Below are 23,004 nucleotides of genomic sequence, written 5' to 3' on the forward strand. Positions count from 1 at the left end.
TACTTACTAGTAGAAATTGTGGCTTATTTTCCTCTTTCTCTTTCAGAAATGTATCTCATTTTTATTTCAAATTTTAATTAGATTTTGCTTATAGAAATGAGCAGAATATTGTGTGAAGTGTAATTTTTAAAATTTTATTCTTTTACTTATATTAAATAGATTTAAGGGTTTTTTAAAAACAGTATTAAATTTTTACTAATTTTCTCCTATCACTTTTTGAGACAGGCTCTCACCATCTAAATTTGGGACTCGTTAGTTAGATGGCCAGATCGGGTGCTCCCTTCCCCACTGCATGTTCCCTTAGTGCATTTCAGGTGCATTCGTGGGTGTCTAAGGCCCTACATTTGACTTTGAAAACCTAAAAGGTGTTATGTATGCCCATCGTCTTCAGATATCAAGGGCCCAGATGAATCATGCTCACTGCTGAACTCTTCCACACTCACCTTTGAGACCTGCCTTCCTTTGCTTGGTGTGGCTTTGGCCATTTCTAGTCCTGCAGTTAAGTTCACTATTCAAAACTGTTATCTGAGTTACATTTTAAACTTGCCCTATGCTTAATGTTTAACCTTGTTAAAGACAGCTTTGCTGTGGACACAGATGAATTGGCAGTAAGCTGGTTTACATGTCACTGTTTTCAGGACTTCAGATGAACTTCTCTAGTCTCTTATCCTGTTGAAATTTTCAATTGTTGCTAAATGCTGCCATTTTATCCAAGCTGATCTATATTGCTGTTTGCTTAGGGAGGGAGTAGAAAGACCTAAATAATTACCTCAGGGTGTTACCATGGAACCATACAAGATAAATAAGCCTACTGCTTTAAAACCCTGAGTTACGGCCTCCAGAACTATCCTTCCTGACATTTGGCCTCTCTTCTGGAACACCTGTATTTTCTAGGCATACTTGAGATTCTCAGAAATTCTCTCTCTCTCTCTCTCTTTTTTTTTTTCGAGACAGGGTTTCTCTGTGGTTTTGTTTTTTTTTTTGTTTGTTTGTTTGTTTTGTTTTTGTTTTTGTTTTTTTGAGACAAGGTTTCTCTGTGGTTTTGGAGCCTGCCCTGGAACTAGCTCTTGTAGACCAGGCTGGTCTCGAACTCACAGAGATCCGCCTGCCTCTGCCTCCCGAGTGCTGGGATTAAAGGCGTGCGCCACCACCGCCCGGCCTCTCTGTGGTTTTGGAGCCTGTCCTGGAACTAGCTCTTGTAGACCAGGCTGGTCTCGAACTCACAGAGATCCGCCTGCCTCTGCCTCCCAAGTGCTGGGATTAAAGGTATGGCCACCACCGCCCGGCTTCTCAGAAATTCTCTTCAAGTTAATGCCTTCCTCTGACTCAGAATCTACCTCGGCCTCATTCTTAGCCTCCCATCCATCACCTACCTCTCTTCTCCCCCTCCTAAGCAGTTAACACCCTGAACACATTTCTCCCAGAGTACTTATCCCAACACATTGTAGCCATTAGTTTACCCGTCTGATTTTTTTTAGTAAGCTTCCCCACTAAAACCACTGTCCTTTATGGATCTAGACTCTAGCCTGACGCTGATATGTTAGACACTTAGTTGGAAAACCACTGCCCAGCTTTCTAGAGACCACCCCACGAACGGAAATTATCATTAGCTTGTCCACCGATTATCTAATGTAAAAACAACTCAAGGGCTGGAGAGATGGCGTAATTCAGAGGCTAAGAGCACTTGTTGCTCTTGTAGAGAACCCAGGTTTGGATCCCAGCACCCATTTGGTAGCTCGTGACTATCTGGAACTCCAGTTTCAGGGCACACAACGCCATCTTCTGGTCTTTCTGGGCACTCACAAACACAGCGCAGACCCAGCAAGGCCATGCAAGTAAAAAAATAAAATTCAAGGAGATTTATTTTCTTTTTAGAGACAAGATCTCATTACTTAGCTCATGGTGGCCTTGAACTCTTTCTTTTTTCTTTTTTCTCTTTCCTTTTTTTTTTTGTTTTTCAAGACAGGGTTCCTCTGTGTTGCTTTGGAGCCTGTCCTGGAACTAGCTCTTGTAGACCAGGCTGGCCTCGAACTCACAGAGATCCACTTACCTCTGCCTCCCTAGTGCTGGGATTAAAGGCCACTGCTGCCCAGCTAGCCTTGAACTCTTTTTATCCCCAGGTGATTTCAGACTTGCAATGTTCATATCTCACCTCTCAGGTGCTTGGGTTACAGCCCTGTGCTACCAAACCCCACTAGAATTCAGTTTTTTATTTTGTTTTTGTGTTTCAAGACAGGGTTTCTCTGTATAATAGCCCTAGTTGTCCTGGAACTAGCTCTGTAGACCAGGCTGGCCTTGAACCACCTGCTTCTGCCTCCCAAGTGCTGGGATTAAAGGCCTGCGGCACTACTGCCCAGCTAGAATTCAGTTCTTAAGAAACTTCTGCCCTGTCGGGAAGTGGTAATTCATACCTTTAATCCCAGCATTCAAGAGGCAGAGACAGAGTAGATCTCTGAGTTTGAGACCAGCCTGGTCTACAAAGTGACTTCCAGGATCACCAGGGCTACACAGAGAAACTCTGTCTCAAAACATCATCCACGGAGGGCTGGAGAGATGGCTCAGAGGTTAAGAGCATTGCCTGCTCTTCCAAAGGTCCTGAGTTCAATTCCTGGCAACCACATGGTGGCTCACAACCATCTGTAATGGGGTCTGGTGCCTTCTTCTGGCCTGCAGACATACAGACAGAATATTGTATACATAATAAACCCATCATCCACCCCACCCCTGCCCTAGGAACAACATGGTTGGCATTTAGCAATTATAGAAGTAAGTGCACACAAAAGGTGGAGAAGGGAAGAATGGATGATAAATGATAAAAGATAAAAGAGAATGAGTTGGCAAAAATCTACACAGTTGCAAACTAGCACAGGGTGACTCATGTGTGAAGCAAGGCTTGTTTCAGATGGGCTGGACAAGGAGCAAAGAGCAAAGGCAATCCACAGTGAGCGCAAGCACTCCTAGCAAACAGGCAGACAGGATCTGGTGAGTACCTCATGGGGCCCGGAGCCTCTTGTGTGGTGGTCTCCCATAGTCTAGAGGGCATGGAAGATGAGGAAGAAGCAAACTGAAGCTCTCGGGAGGCTGGGAGGAGGGCCAGTGTTTACTCTGGTTATAAAGAAGCAGTGATAAGCTCAGGAGGTGAAGGAAGCAGGATCTGAGTTAGAAGCCAGCCTGAGCCACCTGAGCCACACAGGGAGACATAAGAAACGAACAAACCAAAAACTACTTTTGAAAAGACAGTAACAGGAGATGGGCACACATTACCTGTACCAAAGACATAGAGCAGTTGAAGGGGCTATGTTGGGGAGAAGAGAATGAGCAAGAGATTCCTGAGAAAGCAATTCTGAAAAGAGTGGATTTAAAATATTGTATTCTTCCCAGTCTTTAAAAAGGAAACAACTGTCTAAATTATTTTGAGTAGCACAAAACTTAACTCATTTGGACAAAATGAAACCTCTGTGTAATCTACACATTTGGAAAAATAGTCTGTCCTTGGCAGCTTGGGATCAAGTTCTCTGGTGTGGGGAGATTAATTCTTTGGAAAGAAGTCAAGCTCCTATGCTGTGCTAAATGATCTGGACCTATGTCTGAACTATTAGGTCTACTTTGATCCCTTCAGGGTGTTTATCCAGCACCTACGGTGTATTATCACTGTTCTAGCCATAAACACATCAGAAGCAAAACTCAAAAATCCCTGTAGGTGGAGGATCATTGAGGATAAAAGTGGAGAAAGGAGGAACATGGAAATAGAGCAGACTGGGGGTTGGGAGGAGAAAGTAAAGGAGAAGAAAAGTAGAGAATGAGCATGGAGCCAGCTAAGTTGCAATTTTCAAAAAGGAAGGCAGGGAGGATTTCACTGAGAAAATGGCATGTGAGTAAAGACTGTAAAAAATGAGCAAGTCGTGCAAGCAGGTCTTGTGAGATGCAGCGCCTCTGTCAACTCCACAGCGAAAGCTCTTCTAATACCATGTCAATGTGCTGAGGGCAAAGGAATCTCGTGTGGGCTTGCTTTCTTGTAAACCCTTTGCTTGACCTTCTCCTCACATAGGTATGACTCTGCAGTTTCTAGCTCCATGAAAACAGATACTTAGTGTGTGTTTCCCCCCTTTTTAATCTCTTCTGGAAGAAAACAGATGTCTGCTCAACAAATGTTTGCTGGAGAGGTTTATGGAAACTACAGTAATGCAGAAAATCTGAGTGACCCCAGAAGGAGTTTAGTGACAGATTGAGAAAGCCGATGAACAAAGTCTAAAGCAGCTGGGCATGGTGATGCGTTCTGCTAATTATAGCTCTGAGAGGCAGAAGCAGGCTGATCTCAGAGTTCAAGCCCAGCCAAGACTACATTTTTAAAAAAAAAAAAAAACCTTGTCTCAAAACACAAGAATATCTAAAATAGTATTTCTGCTTTCAGCTATTTTAAGTTGACCTTCATGAGCTGCCCACTTGCTGTAAAAGAAGAACCAGCAAAGGCAGTGCTTTAAGAAGTGAGTACAAGTCGGCCGGGTAGTGGTAGTACATGCCTTATATCCCAGTAATCCCAGCACTCAGGAGGCAGAGGCAGGCGGATCTCTGTGAGTTCGAGGCCAGCCTGGTCTACAAGAGCTAGTTCCAGGACAGGCTCCAAAGCTACAGAGAAACCCTGTCTCAGAAAAGCAAAAAAAAAAAAAAAGAAGAAGAAGAAAAAGTGAGTACTACGCACTTCAAGTCTGGCTGCTCTTCCAGAGGTCCTGAGTTCAATTCCCACATGGTGGCTCACAACCATCTGTAATGAGATCTGGCGCCTTCTTCTGGCCTGCAAGCATACATGGAGGCAGAGTGTTATATACATAATAAAATAAATTTTTTAAAAAAAGAACGAAAAATACAGTTGCTAGGGCCAGGTGTGGTGGTGCAAAACCTTTGATCTCAGTATTTGGGAGGCAGAGGCATGTGGGTCTCTCTGTAGGTTTTTGGACAGCCTGGTCTACATAGTTCCAGGACAGCTAGGGCTACATAGACCCTGGCACAACACATGAACACATAGACATTTGCCATAAGGGGGTGTTTGAAATCAGAGACAATGAAAGATAGATAAAACATCTGATTTCTGGTCAGGATTTCACCACTGACTTGCTTTCTGACTTCCAGCAAGACATGGAATGTCTCTGCAATAATTTGTCCGTTCATAGGCTGCTCAGCAGTTAAGAGCACAGGCTACTCTTGCAGAGGACCCAGGTTCAATGTTCAGTACCCATATGGCTGGGAACAAGTGTTATGTAACTCCAGTTCCAGGATATATGACTCCCATTCAGGCCTCCCTAGCCACGGAGCAAAAACATGATACACAGACCTTGTATACAGGCAAAAGAGATCGATGCACGAGAAATTTGCCCATTTATTCTAAGTTCTCATGACAGTCACATGATCTGAAATGTAAAGTGTGGTGGTCTTGTTAGGAGTTTGTACTTAAGTTGATTTATTTCCTTAAAATGTTGTGCATGAAAGCCACTGCCAGTATTGACCGCAGATACAGTTTGGTGGCCTGCTTTTGGAAGTCCATAAACACAAGGAGAGATGTTTTATAACTTGATTGTTGGTGAGACTTAAATCCAATGTGTAAGTAGCTAAGGATGACCTTGAATTACTCTTTTTTTTCTGAGACAACTTACCATGTAGCTCTAGCTGGCCTGAAGCTCACTGTATAGACCAGGCTAGCCTCGAGCTCACAGCAGTATGCCTGCCTCAGCCTCCCTGACTTCAGTTTTGACCTACCTGCTGGTTTCAAAGGTACTACTTATCTGAGGATGACCTTGAACTCCTAACCTTCCTACTTCCAGCTCCTGAATTTGGTAAAGTTACAGGAACGCACTGACACCTGGTTTAACCCTAACCTAGTGCTTCATGCATGCTGTGCAAGTTCTTTGCCAACCCAGCCACCCTTCAGTCCTGAGTTTATACCGTCTTTACAACTTTAATTTAGAAGTTCAGCATTTTTTCTTCAGCACTAACATTAAATATAGGGCCTCTTAGTGGGAAAACACTCTACTCAGTTATATCCCCAGCAATCCCACACCACTGCTGTGGCCTTGTTTTGAGACAGGGTCTCATATATCCTAGGCTGGCCTCAAACTAGAGTATAGGTGACTTAGCTAGGGTTTCTGTTGCTGTGAAGAAACACCATGACCACAGCAACTCTTTTAAATGACAACATTTAATTGAGGATGCTTACAGTTTCAGAGGTTTAGTCCATTACCATTCTGGTGGGACATGGCAGCGTGCAGGCAGACATGGTCTGGAGAAGATGAGAGTTCTACATCTTGATCCTAAGTCAGCAGGAAGTAAACTGTGTCACTGTGGGTAGCTCGAGCATAGGAAACCTCAAAGCCCAAGTCCACATTTCCTCCAAAAAGATTACACCTATTCCAACAAGACCACACCTCTGAATAGTGCCACTCCCTACAGACAAGCAATCAAACACTTGAGTCTACGGGGGCCATGCCTGTTTAAACTACTGCAGTAGGCAAGGATGATTTGAAATTCTGACCCTTTGCCTCTACTTTCCTGAGCACTGAGATGACAAACTTTTACTTCCATGCTTGGTTCATGTGGTGCTGAGTATCAAATTCGGGGATTTATGCATGCTAGTCAAGCATTCTAATTGACGTACATCCCCCTTTAAAATGTTCCATTTTGAAATAGCTTTCTTAAGTTGAACAGGCTGACCTTAAACTTACTTTGCAGCCCAGGTAGGTCTCAAACTTGTGATCCTTCCAACCTTAGCCTCATGAATAGCTGGGATTACAGGTCTATATCATCAGGCCCAGTTGAAAGAAACTTCTTTTTTAAAGATTTATTTATAGATCATGTATGCCTGCATCCCAGAAGAGGGCACCAGATCTCATGATAGATGGCTGTGAGCCACCATGTGGTTGCTAGGAATTGATCTCAGGACCTCTGGACAAGCAGGCAGTGCAGTGCTCTTAACCTCTGAGTCCTCTCTCCAGCCCCCAAAGAGCTTCCTAAGTGCCAGCCAAAACCAAGAGGAGGAAGGCATGTTAGTGTATGATACAAAGGCAAATTTGTCAAAATGGAAAGAAAAAAATTAAGTCGAACCATAGAAGCAGGGAAGAAGACAGCCTTTGAGTATGTGAAAATCAGCCTACAATTCAAGACAAAGTGTGGGAAAGTATATTTTAAATCCCAGTTTCCTCTTGGAACCAGATACTCTTTGGTAGAAAGGCCTAAGAGCCTGTGTTGCCCTGGTTTAGCTTGTTGTACTGGTTATGAGAAATAGAGAAGGAACACCTTGGAGATCTGTAGGATTTCCATAGTGAGTTATTTATTTATTTATTAAAATAGTTTAACCATAAAAGCCAATTGACTAACCTGTATCTCTTTGTTCCCTAAGCCCCTACAGGAGTGTGAACAGCCCTATTTCAGCAACAAAGCCTCAGGTCCACATCTTGGGAAGAATATGGCCACTTCTTGGGACGCTGTCTTTTTCATGCTGATGATAGCCTGTGTTGGCAGCACTGTCTTCTACAGAGAACAGCAGACTTGGTTTGAGGGTGTCTTCTTGTCTTCCATGTGCCCCATTAATGTCAGTGCCAGCACCTTTTATGGAATTATGTTTGATGCAGGCAGCACTGGAACTCGAATTCATGTTTACACTTTTGTGCAGAAAACAGCAGGTAAGTGCAGCTGGGACCCTTTGCAGTCTGCATGTATCTATGCCTTAGCATCTTCTTCCAGAAACAGATGTGCCAGGTGTGGTGTGTATTAGAGAACCTTCCAGCTGTTGGATATCAATCTTCAGAGATATTATTGAACACATAGTTTAATGTGGAATCAAGAGAGACTTGTGGGATAGACTAGGGGCGTAGCTCAGTTCGGGGAGCATTTGCCTAACTTTCATGAAGTCCTGAGTTTGATCCACAACAGCACATAAACTGTGCATGCTAGTGCATGAAGGGGAAAGCAGGAGAATGGGGTCATCCTCGGCCTCACAACAGGCATTGTCTCATAGGTAGGTAGGTAGGTAGGTAGGTAGGTAGGTAGATAGATAGATAGATAGATAGATAGATAGATAGATAGATAGATAGATAGATAGTTTTGTCCAAGTATAGCTGTAACTTATCCATCTTCTCTAAAGGTTAATACCCCAGAGGTCCAGAATATTGAGAATGTTGGCAGTGATTCTGGGGGAAAGTGTCCCAGTAAGTTTTCCCTACCATCCTTGGAAAGGGAACCGAGGGGACCTTGAAGACTTTCTCTGAAATGTCAGTTTTCTTTCCTTGGGTTATCTAAAGAGCCCAGGAACTCAGGTGGGAGGACCACAATTCAAGTTGTGTAGGGAGCTCAAGGCCAGCCTGGGTTACATAGTGAAACTGTCTCCAAAGTCTATTAACAGTTTGAAAAAGAAAGAGAGAGTTGGGGGAAGGAATAAGAGCTGGAGTTTCACCAGAGAGAGAGCAGAGGGACCATCAGGGTTGCATAACACCCTGTGGTCCCCTTCCTAACAATTCTGCAAAGCATTCCTCACAGCTCAGCTGGAGACTTTTAATTTACTAAATCATACAGCAATGTCTAGAGATTAACATTTGAAGTAGTCTAACATTTGGTAACCCCTACACCCTCTCTGTTTCATGGACAAAATAGGACAGCTTCCCTTTCTGGAAGGTGAGATTTTTGAGTCTGTGAAGCCAGGACTTTCTGCTTTTGCAGATCAACCCAAGCAGGTGAGTGTTATGATTGATTCTTTTGTTTCTGTGTTGTATATGCTAAGGAGAAAGCCCAGAGTGAGTGCTCTGTGGCTGAGCTCTGTCCAAGAAACCTTTTACTTTGTATTTGGGTCAGCATCTCACTAAGTTAACACAGCTGACCTTGAACACACTCAGTGGCATTAGAAGGCCTTAAAATTGTGCCCATATGGTTTCAGTCTCTTGATAGCTCTACAACACCCTGTCATTAAACCCATGTTGTAAGTTTCGTGCTGTTCAGTAGTAATAGTATATCCCAGACTCACAAGGAGTAGAAAGAAGGCTAGAAATAGATTTGGGGAGTGGGACAGGTGCCTCAGTGATTAGGAGAGCTCAGACCCCATCACCCATGGAAAAAGTTGACATGTCATTGCTTGACTGCCTGTCACCACAGCACTATGGAGATCAGAGACAGGAGGATTGATAGGGCTTGCTAGCTAGCTGCCAACCTGGCCGGGTGTGGTGGCTCATACCTGTAATCCCCAGCATTTGGTAGTCTGAGGCAGGAAGATTACCAAGAGTTTGAGGCCAATTTAGGCTATATAGTGAAATGTATTTGTTTTGTTTTGACAGCCTAGGCCACAGAGAGACCTTGTCTTAAACAAATAAATAAAACAGTGTGAGCTTAAAGAACTGAAATGTGTTTTCTAGTTGAGCAGGTAATTGGCAAATGTGCTAGGGTCTGAACTATTGAAAGCAGCTTCATTAGCAGAAGAGGATTTGACATTTAGAAAGGAAGATTGTATTATGTTTGCTAAGAGGAGGAGTGTGCTGGCTCATACCTGTCATCTCAGCCAGCATGTGGGAGACTGAAGCAAGAGGAGTAAAGACATTTTGTCTCAATGGGTAGCTTGTTATCACAGTAAATTTTCACTTAATAAAACAGAGGGTTGGGGCTGGAGAGATGGCTCAGAGGTTAAGGATGCTGACTGTTCTTCTAGAGGTCCTGAGTTCAATTCCCAGCAACCACATGGTGGCTCACAACCATCTACAATGAGATCTGGTGCCCTCTTCTGGCCTGCAGCCTTACATGGAGGCAGCACACTGTATTGTATACATAATAAATAAAATCTTTTTTAAATAAATAAGTAAATAAAACAGAGAGTTGGTTTTTGTTTTTGTTTTTGTTTATTTTGTGTACGGGTGTTTTTCCTATCTTCACCATTGCCTGTGGTGGACAGAAGAGGGCATCAGACACTTCCAGGACTGGAGTTACAGACAGTCGTTAACTGCCATGTGGGTGCTGGGAATCAAACCTGGGTTCTTATAAGAAAACTAATGCTTTTAACCACCAATACTAATGCCATTCTCTTTTAAAGGGCGCTGAGACTGTTCAAGAACTCTTGGATTTGGCCAAAGACTCAATCCCCAAAAGTCACTGGAAAAGGACCCCAGTGGTTCTGAAAGCAACAGCTGGGCTGCGTTTACTGCCAGAACAGAAAGCCCAAGCTCTGCTCTGGGAGGTGATTTTTGAATCTGAATCTTGGATAATGCTGGGTTTTGTTTCTGTTTTTTCCTTTTAAGAAGTACTTGGGGCCGGGCGGTGGTGGCGCACGCCTTTAATCCCAGCACTTGGGAGGCAGAGGCAGGTGGATCTCTGTGAGTTTGAGACCAGCGTGGTCTACAAGAGCTAGTTCCAGGACAGGCTCCAAAACCACAGAGAAACCCTGTCTCGAAAAACCAAAAAAAAAAAAAAAAAGAAGTACTTGGGAGTGACTGCTGCTTTTAGTATCCCATCATCGCTCAGTTATTGTGGTGACTGGGTAGTCAGCTGGTCATTACATTTTAAATTACCACCCTTCAACTTAAAGAGGTTTTCCTTAAAAAGTTCAAAGTACTCCTTCCATGATATTTTTATTGCATTTATTTATTTGTTTATTTTGAATGTGTTTGTGTGTGTGTGTGTGTGTGTGTGTGTGTGTGTGAACTCAGCATGTGCCAGGGTGCAGCATGGAGGTCAGAGGTAAACGTAGAGTTCAGTCACACCTTCCACCCAGATAATCAGGCTTGGTGACGAGTGCCCTTACCCACTAAGCCAGCTCACCTGCCCTCCAAGGTACCATTTATTTGAATTTTCCAAAGGTATAATATAGAAATGGTTTTAAATAAACTCTACTTAAAAATATTACATAAAATGAAATCTGTCTACTTATCAGGGTCTGAGCATTGGATCCCCAGCACATCCATAAAAATACCAGGCATGGTGGCACACATCTGAGATCTCAGTGCTGCGGAAATGAAGACAGGGCATCCCTGGGAATTGTTGGCTAACCAGCATAACCTAACCATCCAGGCCCCAGTGAGAAATCCTGTCTCATAAATGAAGGTGACAGACCTTGAAAAAGAAAGCTCAAAGTTGACCTCTGTCCTGCATACATCTGTGCACACAAATGTGTACACACATCTGCAAATATGCACACACAAATTAAAATGTAAATGTACATTTAAAGTACTCAGATAAAGGTGTTTTGACAAATATAGAGGTCTTGTACCCTTTTTCAGTCCGTTTTCACTACTCTTGAAACCAGGCAACCACAGATTTGCATTCTCTCACTGTAGATAAGTTTTGTTTCTTCTTATGTTTCATAAAATGAAACATTGTACAGTTTATAGTCTCTGGCTTTCTAAGTTTGTTTTTTTCTCTCAGCATAAAATGTTGGGAATATTTTTAAAATATTGTTCTTCAAATAAAAATTTAAATGCAATTTTATTAAACTTTATATTATATTGTATGTATTTAAATAATAAAGATATTACAAGATATAGTAAACATTAGATTTCATGTTGTAAAGAACATTTATATAGGCAGAATCTCATTATAATTAAAATTAATCACAGCAGAGTGGGATTCAGCCCTTCAAAGTGCCTCCACCTGAATCGTGTCCTAGTTTAAGGCGAGTCGTTAACAAGGTCTTACTGGGAGCAGGTTTTCTTGACTCTCAGCCCATAGGGTTTAAGTTCTGGTCCAAGCATGTCAGTGGAAATTCAAATTCCAATTTTTATTGAAAAGATTTTTCTTTTTTTTTAAATTATTATATTTTTTGTTATTTTTTTAGTTTATTTATTATGTATATAGTGTTCTGAGCACCAGATCTCGTTATAGATGGATGTGAGTCATCATGTGGTTGCTGGGAATTGAACTCAGGACCTCCAGAACAGCAGTCAGTTTTCTTAACCTCTGAGCCATCGCTCCATCCCGAAAAGTTTTTTCTTTAGATTTACTTTTTATTTTATAAGTATTTTGCTTTCATGCATTTCTGTGTACCAAACGCATGCCTGGTTCCTGTGGAGGTGAGAAGAGGGGGTTAGATCCCTTGAAACTGAAGTAATAGATGATGTGAACCACTATGTGAGTGATGGAATGGAACCTGGTCTCTGCGAGAGCAACCAGTTCTCTTAACCTCCAGACATGTGCTGTGCCGTGCACAGGCTCACATCAATGCACACATATGTGCACACTCACACAAAAATCCATAAATGTCCTTAAAAACATTTGAAGGCCATAATGCATGTCTCAGTGGCCTATACTTATGAAGAATCAGGAACATTTGTGTAAGGCCTTCATTCACACGTCTTCAGTAAGACTTCATGAGGCTAGGTGTGAGGACTCCCTAAGTCTCTATAGGCCCTAGCTGTGCACCAAACCCCAGCAGAGGCAGAGTGCCTCAGCTCCTAGGCTTGTCAGCATTCACCGCTTGACCAGGTGGAGTTAGTCAGGGTCCTAACAAAAATTACAGGCTCTTGATTCAGTTGGAAGGGTTAAATATATGTTCTTCCCTAGGTTCAATTGATAATAAATTTAGATGGGTTTCTTTTTTTCTTTTGTTTTTGGAGTCAGGGTTTCTCTGTAGCTTTGTAACCACCGCCCAGCTAGATGGTTTCTTAAGAAATCCATGCCATGTGCTTATGTTTTTTCAAGAAAATTACATCCTTGCCTGGTCCCTCCTCTGGCTTCCCGGGGAAAAGGAGTAAGTGCTGCTGTCGTTTCATCTGGGAAAGAACGTGAGAGAGCTGTTTTCTAAGACGCAGAGGACTCAGCCAATGGGATCACTGTTGATGATTATCACCTCACGGAACCTAGGTTTTTTGCACTTTTCCCTAGGTAGAGGAGATCTTCAAGAAGTCCCCTTTCCTGGTCCCAGATGACAGCGTTAGCATCATGGATGGGTCTGATGAAGGTGGGACAGAAGCTGAAATTCATACTGTGGGGAAAGTGGGTGGAGTCAATGGAAGACCCAGTTAAAGGGACTGGGAATAAGGATCCAGCATGAGAGAAAGAGGAGCTAAGTAAATAGGGAGGGATAGGGCCAGGAGGCAATGCTCTAGACATGAAAATTAGAAATAGAACAGAGAGGAAAATGCTCTAGAATGTAATCTTTTGTTTTTCTCTCCTTTTAGGCATATTAGCTTGGGTTACTGTGAACTTTCTAACAGGTAAATTAAATACATCTTGAAATTTACCTTTTAGCTTTAACTGGCTTTTACAGTTTTTGTTTATTTATTTTTACCGCGAGGGTAAAGTCTACGTCTTTCTTCCTATACTGTTCTTTCTTTGTTTGGGGATTTTGTTTTTTGTTTTGTATTTGTTATTGTTTGGTTTTTTGAGGCAGGGTTTCTCTGGAACTAGCTCTTGTAGACCAGGCTGGCCTTGAACTCAAGAGATTCACCTGCCTCTGCCTCCCTAGTACTGGGATTAAAGGTGTGCACCTCTACCCAGCTGCACTTTCTTTAAAAGAAGGGGCTGGGCTGGAGAAATGGCTTAGGAGTTAAAATCACTTACTGTTCTTTCCATAGACCCTTGGGTACCTGTAATTTCAGCTCCAGGCCTCTAACTTCTAGACAGCTACACTCATGTGTATATAACTACAACTCACATAATTAAATTGAAAAAAAAATATTTTTTTTTTAAAAAGAAGAGGTTAGGGAGATAAGCTAATTTTATAATCTGCTTTCAAGGCCTCAGCTTCAGCCAGCCCTCTGAGTTTACGTTAGCCTGCAGCCTCTGGGCTCAGAGAGCAGTCAATCGTGACAAATACCTTTGGTGCGCAAAAGCAGAGGAGAACCTCCAGACAGAGTATCTGGATGGCCTGGGTACACATACCTTCCTCTCATTAACAGGTCAACTGCATGGTCATGGCCAGGAGACTATGGGGACCCTTGACCTGGGGGGTGCCTCCACCCAAATCACGTTTCTACCCCAGTTTGCGGTGAGTCACTTTATTAAGGCCCTGTTGGCAACACACCTAAACAGTATCATGGTGCTCAGAAAGTGGCGCCCTGTTTGGAGACATCAGCTCTACCGTGAATAGGCTACGTGCTCAATGACTGAAGAAAGTGAATCTTCCCCATCTCTGATTTTGGGGGAGAGGGTTGTGCATAGTGATACTAAAATCTTAATATAATTGCAGATGCTGAAGTCTTTTTGCTTTTTCTGATTTGCAGAAAACCCTGGAACAAACGCCTAGGGGCTACCTCACTTCCTTTGAGATGTTTAACAGCACTTTTAAGCTCTATACACACAGGTGAGGAGGGGGTAGGGAGGAATAATAGTTCACATTGTGTTACTTTTCATAACTTTTTGTTATTGTATCTTATCAGCTTCTGAAAGTCTCTGCCAGTCTCCTCCCTGTCTACTGAAACCTAAGTCATACACCAAACCTGAGAAACGTAAGAGGCATCCTCATTTTTGGCCTCAAAAGTATGTGATGTAAGAGTCAGTTTTTCTTTAGATGGGAGCCTGTGGAGAAGGCCCAGAACTCAGCCAGAGCTCCATACCAACTCCTGTGATCTGGGCTCCAGTGTTGAGAGAGCAGTGTGGAACTGATCAGAGCTAAACCAATGAGAGCTTTTTCTGGGGCTGGTTCTCAGGCTGGACCACCAGGAATGATCTATTCTTCGGCATCACACCTGAGCCATTTACTGCATATCCTTGATCCAGATTCCAGAGTCTTCTTTTACTGGTCACGTGGATAATGTGGCACAGAGACATAGGGCAAAGTTTCCATGTTCCAAAGGGAGTCAGAGAACCACGTCACATTTGAAAAAGACAGCAGAGGGCTGAAAACATCCAGGACAGCCTGAAATCGGTCAATCCTCTATTTTACAGTTACCTGGGATTTGGATTGAAAGCTGCAAGACTGGCAACGCTGGGAGCCCTGGAAACAAAAGGTTTGTCTGAGTACCAGTTCGTGGCGGGAGACAGTGGGAGTGGTGCCAATCGCAGCTCGCCTCTTCCCTTCCTTGGCACTCATTCTGTGGAGCAAAGGGTTGTGTTGCATAATAGACACAAAAACGGCTGGTGCTGTGATGTGTCCGTCACCTTGAGAGTGAGGGCTGCTCATATAGGGTAAGAGCCTGTGTCTGCAAGCCTGAAGCTCGACAGTGTGGAGTAGGAACTTGTACAAGCCTTTGTCAGGAAACAAGGTCTGTTGTGTTTGCCAAGTGGAATGACTGAGCAGTTTCCTCTCTGTCTTCACAGCTGGGCACAGGCAGAACTGGCTGCAGTCCCAGCTTTGTGATTGGGAACAAATCGTTGACCTTTCTGTGCCCTAGTCTTCACCTTAAACATGATTTCGCATCTGGTGCACTGCAGCGCCTTGCTCACAGTGAAGTAGTACTGGGAGAGGAGCACGCACTATTCAGTTTACCAAGTGTCTCTAATCTCAGCTGCCAGTGGAGGGATGTTCCTCTACTAAAGAAAGAAACTTACATTACTGTTTTTTTTATTTCTTTGGGATGTGATAAAAGTTATAAATCCTGCCAAATGTGCATATGCATGAAAATTTGCCTCTGATTTAGAGAGTTCACCACTACCACAGAGCCTGTGAAGAATCCATGTCACAGGGTGCAGCCAAGGAACCAGTTTCATAAGATTGTGAGGCCCAGATCCCTTGATGATCCCTTGCAGCCTGTGTGCTTCTACACTCCCTCTCTCACACGCTTGCTTTCTTGTGTTGTGGTTCTTCCAGGAACTGATGGACATACATTTCGAAGTGCCTGTTTACCAAGATGGTTGGAAGCGGAGTGGATCTTTGGGGGTGTGAAATATCAGTATGGTGGCAACCAAGAAGGTGAGTGGTGTTTCTTCACTGGTTAAAATTCCCTTCATCATTCATGGTCTGGAAGAGTCCTATAGGAACCTGTTCTAGAGCCCAAAGAGACTTACCATATTGGAAGCACTCACTGTTGGTATGTTCAGAGGCCAGCAAGCAAGGCAGCAGCTACTCTGCATCCTGTTCTGCCCCGTGGAGGAGCTAGAAACCTGCTGTCACCTGTCTGGTGCAGCAGGGTGAGTTCCTCTTTCAGATCCAGTGTATGTTTAACAGCTTCAGTTATAGTAAAACTCAATTGAGATAAGAATCATTCATTTCAGATACTATAAAATGCACAGACATTAAAGTAAAGGGGAAATTGTGTTTCTGAATAATTGCTCACAAAGACCGTGAAACATAATGACGGCAGTAAGTACCACGGTGGCTGTGGCTGTTTTTGGTGATCACAGGTTAAGGGGAGGAGCTGCCGTGGACACGAACAGTGAGGTTGAGGAAGGTCATACATCTTTTTTAGGACTTCTAAAACTCAGCCACCTTTTTTGGTTTCTTCAGTTAATTTTATGTTTTTGTCATTTTTAAGATTTATTATTTTGGCCGGGCGGTGGTGGGCACGCCTTTAATCCCAGCACTTGGGAGGCAGAGGCAGATGAATCCCTGTGAGTTTGAGGCCAGCCTGGTCTACAAGAGCTAGTTCCAGGACAGCTAGGACTGTTACACAGGGAAACCCTATCTCAAAAAACCAAAATAAATAAATAAAAGATTTATTTTTATGTGTATGAGTGTATTTTACGTGTTTAGCCTGCATGTTTGTATGAGCACTGTGTGTGTGCCTAGTACCCATGGAGGTCAGAAGAGGAAGTCAGGTCCGCTGGGACTGGAGGTGCAGTTAGTTGTGAGCCTTCCCATGGTTGCTGTGATCTGAACCCGGGTCCTCTCTATATGTGCAGGGAGTGGGGCTGGAGAGATGGCTCAGTGGTTAAGAACACTTGCTGCTCTTTCAGAGACCTGGGTTCGATTCCCAGCACCCTCATGATGATTCAACTGTCTGAAACTCCAGTTCCAGAGGATCTAATGCCTCTTCTGGACTCTGAAGGCACCAGATAATGTGTGGTGCACAGATATACATGCAGGCAAACACACACATAAAATAATGACATTTTAAATGAGCAGCCAATGTTCTTCATTAAGTCATGTCTTCAGCCTCCAGCTATTATTTTGTTGTGGAGGAAATTCCTGGGTTAGCTTGTTCAGCAGGTGCAGCTGTTTCTGCTGCTGCTTCTTTTCTTCAGTTTTTTAGACTTAGAGAACCAGCCGTCCCTGCTCTCGTCTTCCTGGAGTGCCCTTTTCTCCCTGAATCTAATAATTAAGAGGGTCTAGTCAGTGCCTTTGTGGACAACTCATATCTTGAATAACATGGGCCCTACAATACCTTCACTCCACCCTCAGATTGTCCAGCTGTTTCCAGAGCTCCTCCTCGTCCTTGCTGTGAAGGTTTAAGCCTAAACCTCAGCCAAAGCTATGCTGCTTCCACTGCTGCTGCTCACAGGCTAAGGTGCAGCCTCCTTGAGTTCTTGTTCTTCTCTCGTTGACCCATCAACTTGCTACAGAAGGTGACTCCCCACATCATTTTTCTCAAGTGATAAACTTTCGCCCTGACAGGGGAGGTGGGCTTTGAGCCCTGCTATGCAGAAGTGCTGAGGGTAGTGCGAGGAAAACTTCACCAGCCGGAAGAGATTCGGGGAAGCTCCTTTTACGCCTTCTCCTACTATTATGATCGGGCTGCCGACACACACTTGATTGGTGAGTACATGCCTCGTTCAGGCCACAAAGGCAGCGAATGGGACTATGCTGGGGAAGGTCAAGGGCATTAAAGGCTGTGCTGATTGGAGAGATTTACCAACTTTTCCAGTAGTGTTATACTAGCCACTAGAATGGAAAGGTGAATACACTTGCGGTCTTTGGGAAGTGGAAAATGACCTAATGTTCATAAAGTCTGTCTGTTTGAGGCAGGGTTTTACTATGTAGCCCAGGCTGGCCTGGAATTAGTAGCCATCCGTCTTTCCCAGCCTTCTGAGTAACAGGGCTACACAGATGTGCTTCCATGCCTGACTTTGTATCTGGAGTCTTTTTGCATTTTTTTTTTCAGTAATGGGGTTGAATCTAGAACCTCTGCACACGCTAGGCAAGTGTTCTACCACTAAATTATATCTCAAGTCCCCCTTTTGAACTTTTCATTTTGAGATAGATCTAAGTTGCCCAAGATGGCTTTGAGACGGATTATGTACCCTGTGTAGGCCTTGTAATTGTGATTCCCTGCCTCAGCCTCTTGAGTGGCTGTGCTACCAGGACCAGCTTGCTTTATATCTTTATTACAAAACTGTATGGTAGCTGTTTTGTAATTATGACTAAACGCTAAACGAGAGAGACATTAGAGCGTTTCTTTTGGATCACGCTTTCAGAAGTTTCAGTCCATGATCAACTTCCTTGTTTCTGCCACAGTAAGGCAGAAAATAATGGTGGAAGGACTTAGAGGAGCAGAGTTGCTTACCTCTGACCACCTGCCAGGAGGGAGAAGCAGAGGGCGGGGCCTAGCTAGAGCCCCTAGCTACACCTTCCTCTTGACCCATGTGCCCCACCTAAGCCCCACCTCCAAAAGTTCCCATTACCTCCCAATTGTATTACCAAGTTATGAATACATCTATACCTTAATTGATGAAGGACATCCCCATGGTTCAGTCACCTCTCAGTGATTGGGAACTCCACTGTCTGGAGACCAAGCCTTCAACACATGAGCCTATAGGAGACATTTCCTATCCAAATCATAACAAATTGAAATACAGTAAATGAACGTATTGCTTTCATGGTTTGCCAAACCTTGCCATGTATGTACCTGTGAAACCTCCCCACATGCAAGATATTATAGCCATCACCCCAATTTCCTGATCTTTTAGGGTTTTTTTCCTTTTCATAGAAGTTGTGCTTTTTTTAGGTGTGAGTACACACATGATCTGTCATGACTCAAGAGAGATGATTTGCTACCCTGCTTACTATAGTTGCTAATTCATGTGTATGTGCCTACATGACTTTCTAAGTACCATGTGTGTAGGTGTCTACAGAGGCCAGAGGGCATTGAATCCTGTGGGACTAGAGTTTCAGGTGCTTATGAGCCACCTGGTGTGAGTTCTGGAATTGAACCTGAGCCCTCTGCAAGAGCAGTAAGTTCTCTTAACCACTGAGCCATCTCGCCAGCCCACTAAACTTTCAAATGAACCTAGATTTTTATTGTGGTTAAATATATAATACAAAATGGGTAACATGCATTAATCATCAATAAACAAAATAGACAATGTGGATTTGTATTGTACAGATATCATGTTTATGTCCTGGAACTAGCTCTTGTAGACCAGGTTGGCCTCGAACTCACAGAGATCCGCCTGCCTCTGCCTCCCGAGTGCTGGGATTAAAGGCGTGCGCCACCACCGCCCAGCTGTATCAGTCTTTTATGTTGGGAAGTGTATATTTATAGTTTTTATTACTATATGTCGCTGGGATAAATGTCCTTGTTTCCTTGACGTTTTGACACTAGCTATTCTGCTTAATTTTAGATTATGAAAAGGGCGGTGTTTTAAAAGTTGAAGATTTTGAAAGAAAAGCCAGGGAAGGTAAGTGTTAGGAAATTCTTGAAGTTGGGCTGTTAAGTGTGGCTGCCAGTGCAGGGCCTCCTGGGACTTCTGAGCCTTCCAGTCTGCTGGAAGATGCTTCAGGCACTGTCAGAAGAATATGGGGATCTAAGATACTTCAGGGAAATAGAAAAACAAACTGTTTTTCTGAGACAAAGTCTTACATAGCCCAGGATGGCCCCACATTTGCGGTGTAGCTGAGGATAACCTTGGATTCTGTTTTGGTTTCATTTGGTTTGGTTTTTTAAGACAGGGTTTCTCTGTAGCTTTGGAGCCTGTCCTGGAACTCGCTCTGTAGACCAGGCTGTCTTCAAACTCACTGTGATCCACCTGCCTCTGAATCCCAAGTGCTGGGATTAAAGGCATGCACTACCACTGCACCCTGAATTTTGATCCACCTCTCAAGTGCTAGGATTATAGGCATGAGTCGCTGTGACTGACTTATGTGATAACAGGGATGGAACCCAGGCTCGTACTCAGCCTGGCATATTCTCTCTCTCTCTCTCTCTCTCTCTCTCTCTCTCTCTCTCTCTCTCTCTCTCTCTCTCTGTGTGTGTGTGTGTGTGTTAGAATAGGTTTATCAGCAGTAATAAAGAACTGAGCACCTTGAGAGCACAAATCTAAAATACAAATGATCTTTTCCTGTGGCCACAAGAGAGAGTTACATTATAGTTTCCTGTCCGCTGGGCCTCAGTTGAGTGACTACAGTATGTCATAGAAATTTGAAAAGCAGGTTGCTGAAAGTATAGTTCAGGTGTTGAGAACTTGCTTCGTATGTGCAAGGCCCTGGGTGTGATTTCCAGCAGAGCCTTGCCCCCCCGCTTACCCCACACCCATAACTGGTAAATAAGCTAAGATGCACGTAATTTTTTTTTGTTTGTTTTGTTTTGTTTTGTTTTCCAAGACAGGGTTTCTCTGTGTAACAACCATGTCTGTCCTGGAACTCATTCTGTAGACTCGGCTTGGCTTGAACTCACAAGATCTGCCTGCCTCTGCCTCCTGAGTGCAGGGATTAAAGGCGTGTACTGTCACCACACCCAGAGAATAGATGATTTCATACTGGAAATGTGCCGGTTCTAAAGAAGCTGTAGTCTTGTAGAAGTAACCGGTACACAGATGTATACAGTACACAGTAGACAGTAGACAGGCTAGTCTACAGGAAGTCCAGGTACCAACTAAATGGAGACATTTTTGCTTACTCAACCCTACCTACAGCTCGAGAAGACCCTACATCTCTTTGTTGCAAACTTGAATGCTGTTTTCTCTCCCACTTTCAGTGTGTGATAACTTGGAAAGCTTCACCTCAGGCAGTCCTTTCCTATGCATGGATCTCAGTTACATCACAGCTTTATTAAAAGATGGCTTTGGCTTTGCAGATGATACCCTCTTAAAGGTAAGAAAGAGCACTGGATCTTACAGTTGTCTGTCTTGTTGCTTTGGGAAAGAACTTGTCTGGTGGTCAGAGTGGCAGGTATTCTTGTTTGGGCTGAAGCCAGGGCACCCTGCTAGATACCACAAATACATGAAACACTTGGATGCAGTTATAGTCTCTGAGGCATGGTGTCCTGTGGACACAAGACAGAAAGACTTAAATATATTCAAGTCCCATTGTTCATGAAGCCAATTTAGAACTCAGTGAGAAGAAGCATTGAGAAAGAGATGGGGAAATAAATATCCAGAATACAGTACAAGCCAGTTGGAAGGGCTGTGCTTCCTGAATCCCAGTTCCTCATCTTGACTTTGTGTGCCCTCACCTGCCACTGATTTATGGTTGTTAGAACTTAAGCTGAAGTTTGATCAAGAGAGCACAAGATAAAAAGCAGCTGGGGTCATCATCACACACGCTTGTCTTCAGAGGCTGTGAGGCAGATGAACCTTGCCTCATCTTGCACAATGATGTTAAGACATATGGCTGACTTCAATGTCTCAAGCATATGTAGTGTGTCCTGTCTATTCTATGTCTGCTGGACACTGAGTCGAATCTCTTCTAACAGCTGTATGCAGCTTGAGGACAAGGATAACATTTTAACCATCTTTGTAATTTGCAATCAATAGTGGTATAGAAAGTAAGAAGATAAATGATAGCCGGGCGCACGCCTTTAATCCCAGCACTCGGGAGGCAGAGGCAGGTGTATCTCTGGGAGTTCGAGGCCAGCCTGGTCTACAAGAGCTAGTTCCGGGACGGGCACCAAAAAGCTACAGAGAAACCCTGTCTCGATAAAAAAAGAAGATAAATGATATGAAATTCATAAGATAAATTTTAGAGGGGTTGGAGAGATGGCTTAGTGGTTAAGAGCACTTGCTGCTCTTGCAGAGGACCCAGGTTTGGTTCCAGGACCCACATGGTAGCTCACAACCACCTGTGACTACAATTCCAGGGGATCTGACGCTGCCTTCTGATCTCTGTGGGTACTAGGTACACACATGGTACACATACATACTTGTAGCTGAAACACTGATACACATAAAATATACAACTTTTATTTGTTTGTTTGTTTTATTTTTGTTTTTCAAGACAGGGTTTCTCTGTGTAGCTTTGGAGCCTGTTCTGGAACTTGCTCTGTAGACCAAGCTGGCCTCAAATTCATATAGATCTGCCCGCCTCTGCCTCCTCAGTGCTGGGATTAAAGGTGTGTGCCACCACCGCCTGGCTACACTTTTATTCTTTTTATTTATTTAGTTAGTTAGTTAGTTTTTTTCGGCAGAGGGTTTCTTTGTGTAGCCCTAGCTGATCTAGACCTAGCTTTGTAGACCAGGCTGGCCTTGAACACACAAAAATTCACCTGCCTCTCCTTCCCAAGTGCTGGGATTAAAGGTGTGTGCTACCACTGCCCAGCTACAATTTTTTTTCAAGTTTTTTATTTTTTTTAAAGATTTATTTATTATATATATATATGGTATTCTGTCTGCATGTGTGCTTGCTTGCATGCCAGAAGAGGGCAGCACATCTCATTATAGATGGTTGTGAGCCACCATGTCGGTGCTGGGAATTGAACTCAGGTTCTCTGGAAGAGCAGCCAGTGCTCTTCACCACTGAGCCATTCTCAAGCCCTTAAAGTTTATGTTTTAGAGGGTTGGAGAAAAGTTAGTTTGCCGTTTGTCTCAGAAGTTACAAACATTGCTGCTTGCCTTAATTAGGGTTTCTGTTGCTGTGAGGAGACATGACCACTGCAACTCATAACCAAAACCATTTAATTGGTTGGCTTGCTTACATTTCAGAGGTTTAGTCCATTATCATGGAGGGAGGCAAAGCAGCATGGAGGCAGACCTGGTGCTACAGAAAGAGCTCAGAGTTCTCATATCTTGACCACAGGCAACATGAAGTGAGCATGTATGAGACCTCAGAGTCCACCTCCACAGTGACACACTTCCTCCAACAAAGCCATACCTCCTAATAGTGCCCCTCCCTCTGAGCTTACGAAGGCCAGTTACATTCAAACTAGTCTTCCAGAGAACTACTTCCTAGTATCTAGTAAGGTGGCTCACAACTACCTGTAACTCCAGCTCCAAGAGATCCAACACGCCTGGCCTGCA

The 23,004-nt window shown here is 43.6% G+C and overlaps 1 protein-coding gene across 1 annotated transcript in view; it reads left to right on the forward strand.

The window, feature by feature from the left end:
• The window catches only part of Entpd5 (ectonucleoside triphosphate diphosphohydrolase 5 (inactive)), a 34,281-nt gene that overhangs the window by 8,383 nt on the left and 2,894 nt on the right, over positions 1–23,004 (forward strand). Inside the window, exons 3-14 of the mRNA XM_057782257.1 lie at positions 7,388–7,670; positions 8,638–8,717; positions 10,058–10,201; positions 12,841–12,916; positions 13,137–13,172; positions 13,857–13,945; positions 14,181–14,260; positions 14,845–14,906; positions 15,707–15,808; positions 17,450–17,590; positions 19,396–19,452; positions 20,748–20,863. Of these exons, the coding sequence (XP_057638240.1) occupies positions 7,388–7,670; positions 8,638–8,717; positions 10,058–10,201; positions 12,841–12,916; positions 13,137–13,172; positions 13,857–13,945; positions 14,181–14,260; positions 14,845–14,906; positions 15,707–15,808; positions 17,450–17,590; positions 19,396–19,452; positions 20,748–20,863 (1,266 nt within the window). The remainder of the gene's footprint in view (positions 1–7,387; positions 7,671–8,637; positions 8,718–10,057; positions 10,202–12,840; positions 12,917–13,136; positions 13,173–13,856; positions 13,946–14,180; positions 14,261–14,844; positions 14,907–15,706; positions 15,809–17,449; positions 17,591–19,395; positions 19,453–20,747; positions 20,864–23,004) is intronic.

Source organism: Chionomys nivalis, chromosome 10 (assembly GCF_950005125.1).
Source record: "Chionomys nivalis chromosome 10, mChiNiv1.1, whole genome shotgun sequence".
In the NCBI taxonomy this organism is placed as follows: Eukaryota; Metazoa; Chordata; class Mammalia; order Rodentia; family Cricetidae; genus Chionomys; species Chionomys nivalis.